Below are 17,929 nucleotides of genomic sequence, written 5' to 3'. Positions count from 1 at the left end.
ATTGCGGAGCAGAGCCGGGGCTAATTTAGCCCACATACCTGGCCGGCTGGCCAAAAACTTTTCTCGTTTTGTTGCCCGAAAAGAAAGAGTGGAAAAACAACAGCTTTTGCCTGGCTGCCAGCAGCGCTAAATGCCCGAAATTCTTTAAGTTTACGAGAGGAATGAACAGTTTACATTTTCCTTTGCCCGGTTTTTCCTTTTTCCATCGCCTTTTTTCGGTGGCTGGCGGAGGGGAGGCGCTGGTGCGCTTTGCGTGCGTGGGGGAAATAACGAGGGAGCCAAAAGTGTAGCCAAGTTTTTTGTGTATTTTTGCACCCCTTTTCCGAGGAGGGTTTGTTTCTCTTTTTTTTTGTTTGTAGCTATTTCTATTTACGCAATGGCCGCAGCTTTTGGCCAGTCTCACGCGCTCACAGTCTACGGCCAAGGTGTGGGTCCACGGCAGACAGCCAGCCAGCCAGCCAGCCCCTCCGCTAATATTCGCCATTAAACTTTTGCTTGTTTTTCTTTAATTAACAACGCAAACATCTGATATGCTTTCTTTCTTGCCCTCCCTCTGGTTTTGGTCCTTTTTTTGTTGCTTATTTTACCCGTCTCGCAACCTTTATGAAGTTGAAAAATATCTTTGCCGCTTTCTTTCCACGCATTTTGCCACCCATTTTGGGCAAACTTTTGCGCTTGAAAATGTTCTGTTTCGCTTCTGTTTGCATTTCTGTGGCCGCGAAAATCTCTCTTTCCCCTGCCCTCCCCGGAAAGATTTCGGTAATTGTAAAAAGGGAAATCTTTAACGCAACCAAAATTGTTTCTGTAAATAAAAATGCTTAACAGGGGATTATTTTCACACATAATGCTGGGGCCACGGGGCGTGAGGAGTGCCTGGTTCTGGTCTGTCATAATACTCCGTGAATATTAATAACTTTTGCGTTATAGCTTCATTTTGCAGCAACGATCCTTAGAGAGCCAAGCGGATTACTTTGTGTGCGGTAGATTATATTACAGTGCACGTTTATCCGATATGCGAAATGGGATTTAATTATACAGAGAGATAGAGAGAGAGAGAGAGAGAGCGAGAATAGGGAGAAGGGAAAAGCGGAAAAGCTGCTGGTCAGGAGCATTGTGGACAGCAAATCTCAGCCGGGGCTAAGCCCGGCTTTGGGTCCATAAAAACTCCACTTGAAAACTAATTAAACACTAATAGTTGAAAGACAAAAACAAAAAAAACAAGAGCAGAAAGAGAAAATAAAAACACATCTTAAGTGGCGGAAGTGACGGTCAAGATGGGGGTTCTGCGGGAGTGATAGAGAGAGTAGAGCGAGGTCCTGCAATTGAACAAACAACAAAACAACGAGTCCACTGAAAGGCAAAAGTTTTTAATTTCACTCCGAACCGAGCCAAACAGAATGCACAGAACAGAGCAGAAGTGCAGAGAAATGGATGGACGGTAGAGCACTCTCGGAAAACTAAAGTGGAAGGAAGCGCAGGCTGCTGCGCGCGAATGAGTCTATAAGTTGTGCCACCCTATCGCTGCCCCCCTCCGTACCCGCCACTCCACACACACTCGGAAGAGAAATGTCTTGCCGATGAAATAAAACAATGGCAAAACAATGGCAGTGGGCGAACAGTACGAGTCCCGGTTGCCAAATGGCCAGGAGTGAACCCGAGACACGATGAAAAGGATAACAGACGTCGCCGACGGAAGTGGACCGAAATGGCAAATCAAGGAAAAGCAGCAGCAGCAGCAGCAGAATCAGAATCAGCACCCGAATCAGCAGCACACCATCGGACCATCACACCATCAGCCCAAATCAGACCATCAGACGTGGGCGGCAACAGCAAATCCGCTTAAAGTGAAAATTATTCCTTTTGGGCAGAAACAAAAAAAAGAAAAGGAAAAGGAGAGAAAAGGGACACACACACAGACACACACATATACATAGAAGAAACTTCTTGGCATTCGCGGCTATGTAAGCTGTTGACTTATTTCCCAAAGTTCGATTCGAATGGGAACCCAACCCGAAACCAGCACCAGCCTCAGCCCCCAGCCCAAACCCAGAACCTATTGTTGTGAATAGTTTTGTATGCCGGGGCTTAGCTGGCCAAGAATGTGAATGCCTGAACAAAGTGCAGAAAGAGAAACGTTTAAGCCATTTTATTTGTATAACAGGCTCAGGCCCAGACGCGGCAGCTCCACTGGGAAAAATTCTGCGAGTTCTTAAATTAGATTTTCGATGCCAAAGCTCTAGGATAAATATTCGAGGAGGCGCTAAGGGTTGTGTCAAGAGTTTCTTCTAGGAAAATAGAGATAGAACTACCTTCCACCATTGTATATTCCACATCTGCGTTAGATGGGTAACTAAATTTCGGGCACTGATTATGCCAGAGCCAATCTTGCTGCCGCAAATTAGCAGGCGAGTTCCTCACTCACTTACCTCAACTTAAATTGCGACATGAAATATGCAAGGGACTCTGCTCCACGCTCTCCATTCTACGGAGGAGCTTCCTATTCGACTTACCTTTGTGGTGGCGCAGATGATGGCCGGCAGCTGTTCCCGAGCAGCAGGGCGGCTCGTAATATAAATTCCAAGTGTTCTCATAATCCGCCCGAGCATATTCCACATAAATTATTTGCGCACCCAGAACGAGCAGCAGAGCACTGAGGCGGCTAAGGCGATTGAGGGGGCTGTGGGTGCTGCTGCCGCTGCTGTGTAAGCGGCGGCGATTTCGGCCAGTGTCTGCGCCTTGGGGCCGCTGGTTCCCCATGGAGCACATATTGTCTTCCTTGCCTTCCTGATGCACTATACAGTTATACGTATATTTCGGCGACGGGCAGGGCACTCGCGATTGTTGCGGATGTTACTGGTTGTTAGTGGTGCACTTTTGGTCCACTGTGTGAGAGATGTGTGTGTGCGGAGGAGGAGCTTGAGCACGGTTAACGTTGAGCGACATTTGGTTACGGGTCCACCGATCTTGAGCGACTCTTCACATTGCACACGCGACACCTGACTATCTGCGTTTACGTTCACGTTTACGTCTCTCTGTCACTGTCTCTCTGATGTTCACGAATTTCGCGCTGGGTCGTAGGTCGGAGCGCGTACGGCACGGACTTCGGGCACGAACTGAACGGGCGGCGCACGAGGAACTGTGTTAAATAAACACCCACACGGAGCAGGACGACGACGTTCGCTCGTTCACGAACTAACTTTGGGCTTCGTGTTTCTGTTTCTGTTTCCGTTTCCGTTCGGCTGTTGCTTCCAGACACCTGTGAGCGGAAGAGAGAGAGAGCGAATGAGAGAGTTATTAGTTGGAGTTTGCGCATTGGGGCAGAGATGGAAATATCCCACGGCCAGAGTGGATTTCCCAGTAATGTTTATGTTTATGCCAAGTGTATTGAACTCATTTGCAATGTGCAACGGGCAGCGTGCAACGTGCAGCGTGCAACGTGCAACGGAGTCTGCAGCAAAACAATGGTTACATTTTCAAGGGTAAATGCAGACACATTCAAAGCTGAAGTGCATACAAAGCACTCCGTACGCCCCCCGCTTGCTGCTGCAGGATAAGCCAAGGCGAGAGGCAGACGGCTAGACGAGTGAAGAGTCTGGGCAGGGCATGGGGCAGGGGCAGGGGGCAGAGAGAGGAAAACAGACGATAAAATAGGAAAAAAAAAACATGGAAAAACACAGCTGAATAGGAGGAGAGCAAAGCTTTGGGCCTAGCAGACGCTTGCACTTAAAGCTATTCTCGTGCATTATTATTTATGCATATGCTTGTAGTAGTAACTGCAGCTATGTCTGTGTGTGTGTGTGCATGTCTGGGAAATCCTGCTTATACCCTGTAGAGTGCTGCTGCGGAGTATGCACTGCTTGTGGGAAATCCTTCAATACTTTGATTCTGTTAAGGTATCCCAACAGTCGTGAAATGTCTTTTGATTTGTCCTGTTTTCTTTTTTTTCTTTAAATATTATTTCCCGCATAGCATCGCATCGCATCGCAACGCTGGCCGTCGCGTGTTTCAATTTGCAATGCAACATTGTATGCTGCACAAAAAAAGTTCTCTCTAAAGCCAGACATAAGTCACTCAGACAGGGCCCTACGGGGGGCGCAGGGCAGGGGGCGGTTACGGTTGTGTTTTGTGGCATTGTGGGGCATGGTAGGACGGCGGCCCAGACACTGACAATTAGGCTTTGTCTTAGTGGTGTATCTGTGTGTGCGGTCTGGGGTGTTTGTCTCTGTGTGCGTTAACCTTCAGACGAGTCGAGTGGCAAGTCATTCAGTTTACTTTTCCCTGTTTATGCAGCTCCTCGACTTGACCTGAACATTCCGTTCCAATGCTGACCACGAGCAAGACGAGGCGGCGGATGGGCGGATGGGCGGACATCCACTTTTGACCACAAGAATGGGAAACTTTTCTTCAGGAATTTTCGTACAATTTTTGTTTTGACAGCCTGCAGCCCTGCCTGCTGCCCAAGACAACTTGTGGCCCCAATGGCATATGGCTTCAATGCCAATACAGTCGTCAAAGGATCAAGAATACACCCCGGGAGCACCAGCAGGACCTGCCCACACACATACACACATACACACACCCACACACCTGTCGTGTACAACGAACGAAACGAGCTCCACAATTGCCTTATAAATGCCCCCAAACTTTGACTAAGCCAACGAAAAACTTTGATTAATGTGCGCTTAAAGAGGAACCAAATACGTGGAAAAAGCACCCAACACGACGCCAGCAAAACGAAACGAAAGAAAGAGCACGAGGCAAAGAAAAGCAAAGAAAATCCAAGGCAGAAGGCAAAACAACGACAAAACTTTTCATAACTTTAAGCCAGACCAATGCGAGGGGTAGGGGCAGGGGCTCTGGTGGCATGGGGCTGGGGGCAGGGGCTTTGGTTGTGGCTGGGGTTTTGGGGACTAAACGGCGTGCAGCCAGCGGCTTCTTAGCCAAAGCGCAACACAAAAAACTTATGCAATCAAGACGGGGTACAGAGAGAGGCAGGGGAAGTCGACGACATGACGCAGGCAGCGGGCAACGGGCAACGGGCAACGAGCAAGGACCAAGGCTGACTGTAAAAGGTTCAAGGCGCCGCACAACAATGTCAGACCCGGAGTCGTAACCGTTGCCGTAACCGTGGCCGTGGCAGCAAGCTGGAGCTGGAGCTGGCGCTGAAGCTGAAGCCCGCTGGCAGGACTCGTTGGAAGAATCACAGCGCGAAAGCGTTAAAAAAGTGAATTGTAAAACAAGCAGCAAACAAACGAGCAACATTTGCCATGGGGCTGGGCTGGTATGCATGCCCCACAATACACAATACACAATACACAATAGCCTCTGCAACACACCCGCACAAAGTAGCCGCACGATCCCCTTCCGCTCTCAGTGGGGTGTCCCTGGGTTACCGTGTACCCATCCTGGCTCCGGCTCCCCGCTCTGGTTAATAGAAAATGTAATTCGATGCATTTAATGTAGAACGGCAGGGGCTAGCAACCAGTCAGGGCAATCGTCACCCACCCACACTCCCGGCGGACCCCCTGGCAGCGATAACAGGTTCAGGTTCAGATTGGAGGCCTTGTCTTTATCTATTTTTATGAGTTGCCATTGCATCCAGGATGGCCAATGGGTGCTGGCACTGGCACTGGCACTGGCACTGGCGCTGCTGATGGTTCCTGTTCGTCTGCTCGTCCCTGTCTGTTTGAGTTGCTTACCTAATCCTTGCAAACAAGTTAAAAACGTTGTAAAACAAACAGCAGTACAAAGTGGGTGGGTTCATTGGTTGCTTAAATGGGTGGATGGATGGTTGATGAGCGGGGGGGCGAGAGGAGGGTGCTGTTTCAGCTTGATGTTGCATACTTTTTCGGGGGTAACCTTTTAGACAGAGTGGGAAGAGAGAGAGAGAGCACGAGCGACGAATGACAGAGAAGCGATTTTGACTGACATCGAGTGCCATGAGAAATACAAACAATCAAGGCAGCCAGACAGCTGCAGAAGTCCCTGAACCACCACCCACACCCATTTCCACTGCCATTGCCTGCCACCCACTCTGGGGTAACCTCAGCAACCTGTGCCGCAGCAATGAAAACGAAGAGACAGCAGCAGCAGCAGCAGCAGCAGCAACAGCGCGCAATGCTAATAGAAATTAAGCGAAAGTCCTGAATGTGGGATTGCGAGGGGGTTGCGAGGGTGAGTGTGCGGCAATGCGCCAGAGATGCAGAGTTCTGTCACAACCCCCAACCCCGTCCAATGCCACGCCAACCCAAACCCAACGTTGCACCCAGTTGAAGGTCGCCGTGCGACGCTTGCTTTCATTTCGTTTCGACTATTTACATTTGACTTTTATTAATCATAAAAAAAGGAGAGGAACAGAGCGGCAGCGCAGCAGCGGAGAGGAGTTACGGCAAATGGAAATAGCAGCAGCAGGCGGAAAAAACGGGAGCAATATTTTTGCTGAAATAGCCAAAACGTTGACACGGCCCGTGGCCCGTACCTTACACCAGGCTGTCTGCTGGCTCATTCTGCAGCCTGCTGCCTGCTGACTGCCGCCTGCCACATCGTTCCTTAGGTTTTTGGGTATCCCTGGCCTCTGCTGCTGCTGCACGAAAGTGCAATTTGATTTTAATGGCGGCAAAATGTTGAATTCTAGTCGCATAGCCAGACAGACAGAAGGACACAGAGACAGAGAGACAGAGAGACAGAGACTTGCAGCTCCCTCTCCGCTGCGACCTCTTTCAGCCGCTTCCTGGCTGCAATCAGGAACCATTTGTGTTTGTTGTTGATCCTCCGGGTGGTGGTGGTGGTGGTGCTGGTGCATGCCACGCACATCCACAGACACTCCCAGTGGTGTGCTTCACTCTTTTGGCTCTGCCGCGTTTCGTTTTGCATTTTGATTGTTTTTTTTTACGAGTGTATGAGTGTGTGTGTTTGTGTGTGGTGTCTGTGCATGAGTGTGTCGCCTGTGGAGTACGTGCGTGCAGTGGATTTGTTTGTTTGTGCCGAATGTTTGGTCGAGAACTGAGGCAAACAACCGCTCGTCACTGTCATTAACGTCATTGTGGCTATCCTAAACCGCCCAGTGGCGGCCTCTCCCCTTTCGGTGTGTCCCCTTTTTGAGGGTGGCATGCCAGCAGCAGACAGCCATGGAGCTCTCCATGGTCAGTGTCAAAGTCTGGCCCATCGAACGCGTCTAACATTTTAAATTATTCAAATGACATTCCGACACTGGTTTTTCGGGGGGATGCTCCTTCCACAATCCTTCGCTCTGACTCTCTCCCTCTTTCTCTCCTTCTCTTTCCTGCTCTCCTTCTCTGTTTCGCTCACTAATTACAATGGATTTTTGAGTTCAAGGCAGTGCTTGCAGAGCGGAGTAGCCTTCTGGCTGTAGCCTTTGAAAAACTATCAATTATTCATTCATTTATTTCTATTTAATTGACTGGAATTTGTGTTTTAGGTGGAAGCAACACACACACAGTGACACACCCCACACACGCACACGCACAAAAGCCATTTGCATTTTGTCCTCAGTTCTTTTTAGAGCTGGACACGCCCCACACCCCTCCCGGGCGCCTCTTCCTCCTTGACCAAACATTGACCTCTGCTTTGGCATGGAGCAGGTACAGTGGGGCGGGGGCTACATGTAAATTTTGCTAAAGATAACAAATCTTTGCACCACTGTGCACTGTGGAATATGTTGCACCAGAGATACATTCGTGAGGGGTGTGAGTGCTTGGCTTTTATTTGCTGATGCTTGCAGAAAGTCAAGTCTGTCTGCTGGGAGGGTTGGGATGCCGTTGATAAGGGTTCCAAGCGGCACGCACATTCATGCCTCGTGCCCCGTGCCCCGTGCCCCGTGCCGCTGCCACGTCTCTAGTTTATTTGTTAATGGTTTATTTATTAATTCCTGCGGATTATCACATCAGGACAGGACACGGCCCCTGCACACAGCCGCGAGATAAGGCACGGCCGGAGTCAGGAGAGTCGGACAACGGAAATCCATATGCCAGCAATTCCTGGCAGCAGCAGTTGGGAGGGGGAAAATGGGTAAATGGTAGGGGGAAATGCTTATCGTGTCAGCCTGGCAATTGCAGCTAATTCACGCCTCTTTCAGAGCTCTCCCCCCCACCCTCCAGTAACTCTCTGCGAAATCTTTGAGCAAATTGCGAATTTGTGTTCCACACTTTTGGAAATCATGTATTAATAATGGATAAGCGAAAATCCCACACATGCATCCCAGCCGCATGAAAAGTGCCAGAAACATGCGTAGACAATTTCCTCAAGAGTGTGAGGCAAGAGCGAGAGAGAGAGCCGGAAATTTGAAAATTTTCAAGCAACTTCGAAAAGGGAAAACTACTAGAGCAGCGGCAGGCAGGCAGGAGGCAGGCAGGAGGCATGAGGAGTGCGTTTGACAGGACGCATGGCGGCTTGTGAGTGTTCAGGCGTGTGTGAACTTCCGCACATGAACACACAAACACAAACACACACACACACACAATGCACAGGCAAAATCGAAGGCAACCAGGCGGCAGATTCCCAGACTCATTCAGCCAGAGATGGAAGCAAATATTCCCAAAAATTCTAGCAAATCTTGAGCAATTAGTGAACAAAATGTCGAAACTTAAATTTTGTACAGCAACAACCCCAAAACTCTACAAAATAAGAGAAGAAGAGAGAGCGGGAGAGTGGGAAGGGGAGCGCAGAGAGAAGGCACGACTAAAAGTGTAGCAAAGTGAAGTTGGGGTGGGGGAGAACTGTCGACTCAAAACAGCCGAAAAACCTTTTAAAGTATTCAATAACACGAAAATGCCAACCCCCGCGACTCATCAGCAAAAAGTGCGCCCAACCCCTACCCCCCTACCCGCTCCTTTACCATTTTCCAGCAACCTGATGGACGTGACAACAAATTGAATTTCTCACGCCTTCCAAGAGTTATCCAACAGGGATCGGGCAGGAGTTCATCCATCGATTTAGTTCGCTAGATACAAAATTTCGTTGGTATTTTCAAAACTCGATATACACCCGAGTACCTTCCTCCCCACTCCATGCTCCTCCAGAGCCGAGATAAATGTCAGGAAGTTCAGTTTCTTACGCAAAAGGTTAGCATAGGAATGCCATAAAAGAAAGAAAAGGGGGGGATGAATATCCTAAGAGTCGATTTCGGGAGCATGAAGAGCAGAGCATCAAATTTCCATCGGTTGAGTCGGTGCTTCATCTGAAGAGAATTTTGATTATTTAAACTCTGTCCTCGGTCATAAACATTGTGGAAAATAAAGCCACTTAACCAGTGTTTTGGGCTCTCCCTTGGCAGAAGCACTTTGTGTGTTGCATGGCAACAAAATTGAATGCCGAATTCACATTCAAAACTCGAATTCAAATTCAAATGCAGAGCGTGGCAGGAGTTTGACATTGAAATTTGCATATGACGGGTTCCGGGTTTTGTTTGCTTGTTTTTTTTGTTTGTGTTTGTTGTTTGCTTCAACCAGGTTCCACGGGGGTTCCAATGGGTTCGCAAAACACGCAGGGAGCCGCGGGGTCTGGCGGCCTTTGAAGTGTGCCAGCATGGCGCTTAGCTGCTGATAATCCTTTTTAAATAAATTTGTTGGCACAAATCGTTATGCCACGGCCGCCGCTCCGTTTCCGAACGTTCTGGTTCAGCCAGTGGGTGGTCTAAACGCACCTTTCCGCCCCCGAGTGTCCTTTAAAAAGGGGTTTAAAGGCTGCGTTTTGGGCATACGAGTACCAGTATGCCGCTGCCTCTGCGGTATGTGTTTTTGCTAAGCATGTTAATACACAGGAAATTAAACACTTATGCGGAAGTCATTGAAAAGGCACACACACACACACAAACACTCACGTGAGTGTGCGAATATGCGAGTGGAATGTGAAAAGTGGTTGAGCATTCAATTATGCACAGGGACACAGTCGCACAATGGGGCCCACGTAGGTAGGTAAGAGCCGGCTTATGACGGCAAGTTCAACAAAAACAACTCGGATAATCATGATGATGATGATGATGATGAAGAGAATAATGATGAGGCTGCTTCTTATAGCAATGTACATGTAGCACCCTTAATAGACACCCTCCTCCAACCCACAAGAACACATTAGCACACAGAGAGAGAGACACACAGGCAGGCAGGGGGAACGAAGGCCCGAGCTGCCGTCCATAAAAAGATTCGAACAACAAACGAAAAACATGGAAACCCACAGAACAAAACCATGAAGAAAATTTCATTTAGTTTCCACTAACACGCTGTCAACCAGGCAGCGGTGGGGCATACGGGTGGAGCAGAGGACTTCCCTCAGTGGGAACTTAAGCGTTTCTGCATTTCATTACGGGTTTCCTTCTCTGCTTTTTTTTCGGCGGGACTCTCTCTCTCTATCTTTCTTGCTGGCAGCAGACAGACACAAAAACTTGAAGATAAACACAAATACATAATCCCAGAGAGCACACAAAAGGGTTAACCCCACCACTGACACTACGACCCAGTGGATGCTCTGCCCCCAGATAAATCTGTTTTGTTGCCGGGAACGGCTTGAGTTACTTAAATACTTTGTGATGGGCATTCGAGCGCAAAATGAGGCACGGATTCCCGGATTGACCCCCACCGAAACAGGATTGTGTTATGAGATAATTGCTTAAAGCGATAAAAGGGTGAAGGCGGCAAGGGGCGTGCACAATCTATTCAGGAATTAAGTGGAAATCAAGAGCCCCAGCAAAGCTGGACAGCCCCATAGAGCTGAAGTGGGAGTATGTGGGGTATTTCCGTTGGCTGGCGAGTATCTAAAGTTTCATTAAAGTGCCGTAATACAACGATTTACATTAGACGCTCTTTAAAATTAGCTTTGCCAGAGGGCTGCAGCCATGGGGGAGCTTGTAGAGCCCAGACATCGATTAAATTGCGCAACAGAATGAAGCAATAAACATTTAGAGGGCTCAGGACCCCAGGACATCGAGCCAGGGAGCAAGCGAACACACACGACAGAGCAGAAAAATTATCAGACAAGTGTGTGCATGTGTGTGTGTGTATTTGCAGTGTTTGCTTGCATGTGTGTGCGTGTGTGTGTGTTTGCAGATCCTAGTGGGTTAAACGTGTGGCACATGGAGCATGGAGCTACTTCCTCGCTCTTGTCCGCTTTCGCATCCACATCAAAATGGCCAAGCGACGTTTAGCAGTCGATAAAGTCATTGAATGCAGCACGTGGATGCCTCTTGCCAGGACTAAGTTATGCATGTGTACGATGTCTGTGGCTGTGTGTGTCCCTCTGTTGCTGTACCCACTCTTTGTGGCTCATTTTACGCTTTTGTGATAAAGTAATCAGCTGATGCTGTCGCACAAAAGGCAAAAGATAGCCATCGCCATGGGACAAACAGACAGACAGACAGACAGCAGCCGGATGACATGAATGTCAGGACACACACACACAGTCACGAAACACACACGGACACACACGGTGTACGGCACACGGCACTGACCAGCCACAACCGCAAAATATATATTGATTTTTGTCACAAAATTTATTCACAGATGTGAAATGCATTTTATTTGTGGCCAAATATTTGTAAATGTTATGCAAACTTTTTAATTCTATTTATTCAAACAATAAATACAGATAAAGCGGGGGAGCAACATCGCAATATAAATATTAAACGCACAAAACCGAAACCGTCAAACCAAATTGGACCAAAACAAAACAAAATCACAGAGAGAGTGATGGCATGGGAATGCCATCTAATTTTTATATATATCTTTCTATATATAGGGATTTACTAGTCGAATGATTGCGATTTGATGTGGTACCGCGCACCCCCTGAACCGAAAAGCCAACGAGCCGTCGGCCCGGCGGTGAGCGTCTAGACAGGCTCGTAGTTTTTGGCCATGGCCAATAAAGCAAATGCGGGAAAATACTATTCGAGTAGACTCTCCTGTCCGGCACTAAAAATTAACAACAGCGACGACACGTTCTGGCCAGAAGGAAAATGGCCAAAAAAGAGAGAGAGAGCAGAAAGCAGAAAGCAGGCAAAAGAGACAGACAGAGCTGGGACCACAGCCGGACTGACAGACAGCGAAATGGAATAAGAAATGGCCATGAAAATAATAAAAAATCCCGAATGAATGAACTGACGACGGGAGGGGAGAGAGGAGCAGTAGAGAGAATGCAGCGCATGGACTGACTGAATGGATATGAATGAAAATCGGAAAATGCTAAGCAAACAACACAAGGCACAGGCAAACACAGGCTGCAGAAAAAAGATGTGTGGGACTAAAAACCAGAAAACCAGAAACATAACTCGCACGTGGAGCGGGACAGGGATGTGGACATGGAAATGGACTCGCAGTGAATTGGGTGTGTGTGTGTGTGTGAACAGGTTGTGTCACCATAAGTGTTGATATCTGTGTGTGTGTGAGTGTGTGTCCGCTTGGCTATTTTGGTTGGTAAATTGTGGATGCGAAATTGTACCTCCAAATGCCGTCCCTTTGCTTGCCTGTTTCAGTGGTGTGCGTCTGTTGCTCTGTGTTTGTGCAGTGAAATAAAAACGCAACAATGCGCAATCATCATTATCGTTAAAAGAGGCGCTTACAGAACTAGACAAATTGCCACTTTAGAGCACCAGAGCCCCAGCCAGTGGCAGTGCCCAGTGTTAAGGGAACCAGAGGCCGTTCGGATAAAAGCCAAAAGGCTCAAAGTAGCTACACCAGAAGCAACAAGAGGCAGCGTCTCTTCCAGCCAGCACGAGCAGCAGCAGCAGGAGAAACATGAGCAACGGAAGTTGGCGGCCGCAACGTGCCAAGCGGGCCAAGCATCTATAATGACCTCTGGGCAAATGGGGCAGCACACTCACGAGCACACACACACACACACACAGCATCAAAACCAAAATGGCGCACATTAGGGACCGTAGGATGTGGGAAAGTATGCTATGCTGGCTAACCCCAAAAGAACAAAAAAAAGAGAAGAAAAAACATGAAAAAAGTAGCTGCGAAAGCAGTAAAGCAACAAGCCAACAAAAAGTTACACTCATAATCAACTGCCGCCGACGGAACAATGAATAGAATCAAACAAAACCAAGTCAGGGACTTGGCCAGACGCAGCAGCACACAGTGGGCATGTGGGGAGTGAGTGGAGCAGGAGCTGGCGCAATATCAGAGGGCAGAACCTGTACCAGCATCAAGTTCAAGGTTTCGACACTCATTTCTGGCTTTTGTTTCATCAAAAAGGCATAGCCTAGCACTTTTTTTGTTGGCTTAATTATAGACACGCACAGGAATACGCCCACAAAACGCACACAAACACACACTCGCAGATGGACAATTATGTGGGAATCAAGAGGAGCTGGCAGCACCATACATCACCAGTTTAGGAGCATCAGGAGCCTCATCCTCCCCAGTGGGCAGTGGCTACACGGACATCCTGTTCGCTTGTCCCTTTGCTGCTTGGTAATTTGCAGGCATCTAAAAGCTGGGCAAAAGCACTCATTAATGGCAGGGTAGCAGGGTAGTAGCCCTCTCCGCTCCCTTAGATCCTTCTTAACTGCTTTGATTGCTGCTGGTGGTGCTGCAGCCCCTGCTGCTCCTGCGGCCGTAGCTCATGCAATGGCGACAGCAATTATTGTTACAATTAAAAAACCATTAGCCGTAATTTGGTTACATTTTGCTGTTCCTTTTGACCAGTTATACGACTGCGAGTACGACAAACCATTCCAGCGGATTGGGCCACACGACACTTCCGCTGGATACGAGCAGGAGGAGGACGAGGAGGAGGAAGTACAGGAAAAACGCAATGAAAACATTAATTTGCCGCCCAAGAATCAATAATGGGTATTGCTTAGCGTATACCCCACCTCGAGCACACCTGGAGCCCCATCCAACTGGTCAAGGATTAAGTTCTACTCTCGCACTGTGTTTACCCGTTTTCAAATATTCATGGTAATAGCGCAGAAATTGCTTAATTCCATTTAATAAGCTGAAAATGTCTCTCTACCTCTGCGTACAATTGATTGTTTACCCAATAATTTGCTGGCCTGCGAGTATCGGGTACCTCCTCCACAGGGAATGTTACCAACTTTGAACTTAACTATTTATGAAAATGAACTTTTCTCTCCCCTATTACCACATGCTTTCTCCATGGGCCACATTCCAAAGTAGCAAATGGAGATGGGGAAGCAAAACGGAGAGAAGTACCACAATTTCTGAACACGTTTTTGTAGCTTTTTTCTTTACTTTTTTGTTGTTTCTGTTGTCTGTGTGTGTGAGTGTTGCTCGTAGCACACATGCAAGTTGCCCCGAAGTGAAATGGCCACAAAGTGATGGGCCTAGGCTGCGCCATTGATTGGCAGCTGTCTCACGTGGCACCACTCTCTGAATCCCCGCTCTGCAATCCCCTTTCTCATCCCCTTGCCCAACTGAGTGTCAAAGGCGCTTAAACGCTTTGAGCATGCCGCCCCTTTATTTTCTCACTCTTTTTCCTTCATCATTTTTAGTTTCCCTTTCCGTCTTTTCCCTTTTTTTTGTGTTGTTTCTTTTTTTGTTTCTCTTTTTTCGGTTCTGGCCAATCTTCTCAGGTTCTTTGTGCGGAACGAGCAGAGCTAAACTGCTTTTTTTGTGCCCTTTGCATATTAATACTCTAACAAAGGGGGAAAAGGCGAAATGCACTTGCAGTTTCCCAGGCTACTTTGGAAATTATACAAATTATGAATGGCATTCGGAGAATGGAAGCCGCCCACAATTACAATTGCTATTGAAACCCTCTTAGCGGGGCTCATGCCACTACAGCGGCACCATGCGGCAGGCAATGTGCATAAGAAATATTAAAGTTCGAACAAAAGTATAAATTTTAACCATTCACTCAATTGATTCGAGTTTTTATGGTGGAAAGTTTTCGGTTGGAAACTTGTAATTCCTTTTCAGAATTTAAAATACGAAAGACGGCAAATGGAAACTAAGTGACATTCTGGCCTTGATTCTTATTGTTCCCAAAATATTTCAGTACATTAAATGGGGTAAGAATTCGTGAACGTCCTTTTATAGATAGTTCTGTACATCTTTTACTTCAATCCTACATTCTCGCCTAGTATTCTTGGTAGGGCATAACCCAAATCGACTTTCTGCTAGGGCACTTTCTGGTTCTGGTCTCTTCTCATAATCACCGAAAAAAAAAGAAACAGACGGCGGGGCAGGGGAGTTGGCCAGAATGCTTTTGAAGTTCTTTGTTGCTTGCTGCAGCTTTTTTGTGGCTGCCTCTGCTAGTGCGACGGCACGGGGCATGGGGCAAGGGGCTGGGGCATACGGAATAACCTCGACATGCGATGCAATCGCGGGCTCTTTGGGCATAACGTTTTTTGTCTTGCTTGCACTTTTTTTTTGTAGCATTGGAGTCGCGACCAGGTGGTGGCTACTGTTACGGCCATGGCTACTGCAGTTAGCCCAAGATATTGCACACATTTTGCTTACCAAGAAACGGCCAAAACGTAACTACAACCAAGCACACAGAGAGGGAGAGCAACACCGTTTGGGGCGCTTCTAAGTGGCAATAACAATTTGGCCGTTTGCATTCGCAATTTATGTTTTGTCGCTTTCGAGTTGAATGAATGGGCAAACTTCTTCACGGCTTTCGGCTCTTGGCTCTCGAGACTGGTCTCCCGCTTGTTCCCCACACAAATGCAAATGGCAACGGCCAACTGATGACCAAAAATAACTTCAATCTGTGGATAGAGGTTGGCAAGTTGGCAAGTGGCAAGGTGGCAGGGGCCAAGAGGCATGAGAACGAGTTGCAAACAAGTTGGAATCAACTGGTCAACGAATATAATGCAAAGCGACTGCAACAAACTTGGCAAACTGGAAGCAGGTAACTCTGAGATCTGAGGCCACTCTGAGGTAACTCTCCGCAGTAACAACTCTGATGATGCTGCAACCTGGCAGAACGTTGCAAGCTTTTTGGCCATCGCACACACACAAACATAGGCACACACATGTTCATTTGGTAACTGGCATTTGGTATATTCACCTCACAAAAATGTGTGCAGATTTCTGGCTGAAGTTTTAATCTTCTTTTCACTGATTCGATTTTTGTTGTGGTTTATTTTTTTTTCTCAGTAATGTTTGGCACTGTTCACACAATTATTCACGATTTTCGAAGCGCTCTTTTCACTGTTTCTCTCTCACTAAACTGACGTTTGCACCATCCGGATTGAAGTACCGCTCGCGACGCTGTCTCATTTTTGAGTGTCGCAGAACTCGTCGCTGCCTGTCTCGTCGTGCTGTGCTTTGCTATGCTTTGCGCTCGTCGTTTGTCCGTCTCCCGCTTCGTGTGCATGTTCGTGCCTGCTCAATCATGTTCGTTCGTGTCTCGACTTGGAGCCCGCTTCGTGTGGACATGTGGCCGAAACCAGTTTGTGGCTTTTCGCTTGCTGCTGGCAATGCTGCTGGCCCCCACACTGGGTACACTTTCGACGCTTGCCGGCATTTTTAACAGTTTGTTTACGTTGGCAGGCGCAGGCGTTGGGTGTGCACAAATGTTAACGATAACAGGAGTGGCTAGGCTCATGTTAAGTCAGGCAAGATTAGAAATGCAAGAGAAAGTTGCTATGCCTCTGCCTTATCCCCATTTAAACTATGTTATTTGCATCAATCAACGTTCTATTCAAATAATTGTGATTAGTGCAAAATGTCAATAAAATATCCCATTAAAAGCAGCTCCTAAAATCAATTAAAAATATAAAACGCTTTCCAATCACGATAATTCTTAAAATAAAGATTTTGCAATTAGTTCAGAGTAATGTAATGTAAATCCGTTCCAGAAATGTCCAAAGACCTGCTCGGCATTAACTAAACTTTCCATTAATTGGCATAAATTAGAAGTGCGGATACGTGTTGCATTTAAATATCTTATTTATTCTGTGGCAGGACCACAGCCAGCCCGCACGGTGTGGAGTGGCAAGCCAATCAAGTGATTGACCACAAATGTGGAGAGGAGAGAGGGGATGAGCAATGGCGGCCTGTAAGCATTGAAATCATTCGAAATTAGGGCAGGTGGAATAATTTATGCTCGTATTAATAATGGCACGTAGCCAATCATTTGAATGCGATCTAATTAATTTCCTCTTTGGTTTACCTTTGAAATTGCGCCAAGGCTCAGGCCCGTAATGACAGGACCACAGGCATAAGCCACTACTCATTCGATGGCCCAGATAGATGTGCAACTACTTGTACATACATACATATGTACATACAATGTACATATGGATATCAATAAAATCAAATAAATATATCGTTTGCGGGCCAGCCATCCTCCACCTGAGATCCACACGCATATAAATAACCAACGATGCGGCATTTATCTGACTCTTACCCAGGCCAGAACCGGCTCCGGACTCCGGACTGCCATCAGTCTCAGCTTACGTTCCATTTCAAATGGTTTTGGGCCGCCCTGGGTCCCATTGAAACTAAAGACGAAGGAATTGTTCTTCTTTTTTTTTTTGTCCGTCTTCTCGGGCATTGTTTTTGGGCGGTGAGGCGGTGTGGGAAGGAGAGTGCTCCCGCATATCGTTGGTTCTCCTTACGGGCTAAAAGGGATAAACGTTTTTAGCATGGCCTGCACGATTTTTATGTAAGGAACGTGTTGTTGTTGCCCGTTTGCCCCCCCATCTCTCCTCCAATCCCACCACTGGCAGCCATGTCCGTGCGACTGTTTCGCGTCATTTGCTCTCCGCTGGAACGTAATTTTATGGCTGGCAGCAGCTTCAGCCCGGGTCTGGTCTCCAATTGCAGCGCCAGAGCACTGCTGAAGGGCAAAACGGAAGTAAGTTGAAGCCAAAAATTTCTGCTCTGCCGTTTTTATTTGACGAAACGTTTTGTGCCTTTGTGACTACGATTCCGATCCCAGGGCATTCCTCCAGAAGTTGTCAAAACAAAGCGAACCAAACTTGCAATAAGTGGAGAGCAGG

The 17,929-nt window shown here is 47.5% G+C and overlaps 1 protein-coding gene across 2 annotated transcripts in view; it reads right to left on the bottom strand.

Moving 5' to 3' along the window:
• LOC117889863 (semaphorin-2A) overlaps window positions 1–16,192 on the bottom strand; it is a 44,863-nt gene extending 28,671 nt beyond the window's left edge. For both annotated transcript variants that reach the window (XM_034794369.1, XM_034794368.1), the window contains exons 1-2: window positions 15,991–16,192; window positions 2,511–3,256 (exon numbers count right to left, since the gene is read on the bottom strand). In XM_034794369.1, the coding sequence (XP_034650260.1) occupies window positions 2,511–2,766 (256 nt within the window). In that variant the 5' untranslated portion in view covers window positions 2,767–3,256; window positions 15,991–16,192. The remainder of the gene's footprint in view (window positions 1–2,510; window positions 3,257–15,990) is intronic.
• Window positions 16,193–17,929: the final 1,737 nt, after the last annotated feature.

Source organism: Drosophila subobscura, chromosome E (assembly GCF_008121235.1).
Source record: "Drosophila subobscura isolate 14011-0131.10 chromosome E, UCBerk_Dsub_1.0, whole genome shotgun sequence".
Classification (NCBI taxonomy): domain Eukaryota; kingdom Metazoa; phylum Arthropoda; class Insecta; order Diptera; family Drosophilidae; genus Drosophila; species Drosophila subobscura.
The sequence above is the reverse complement of the archived record's forward strand: the minus strand, read 5'-3'. Positions and strand labels throughout refer to the sequence as shown.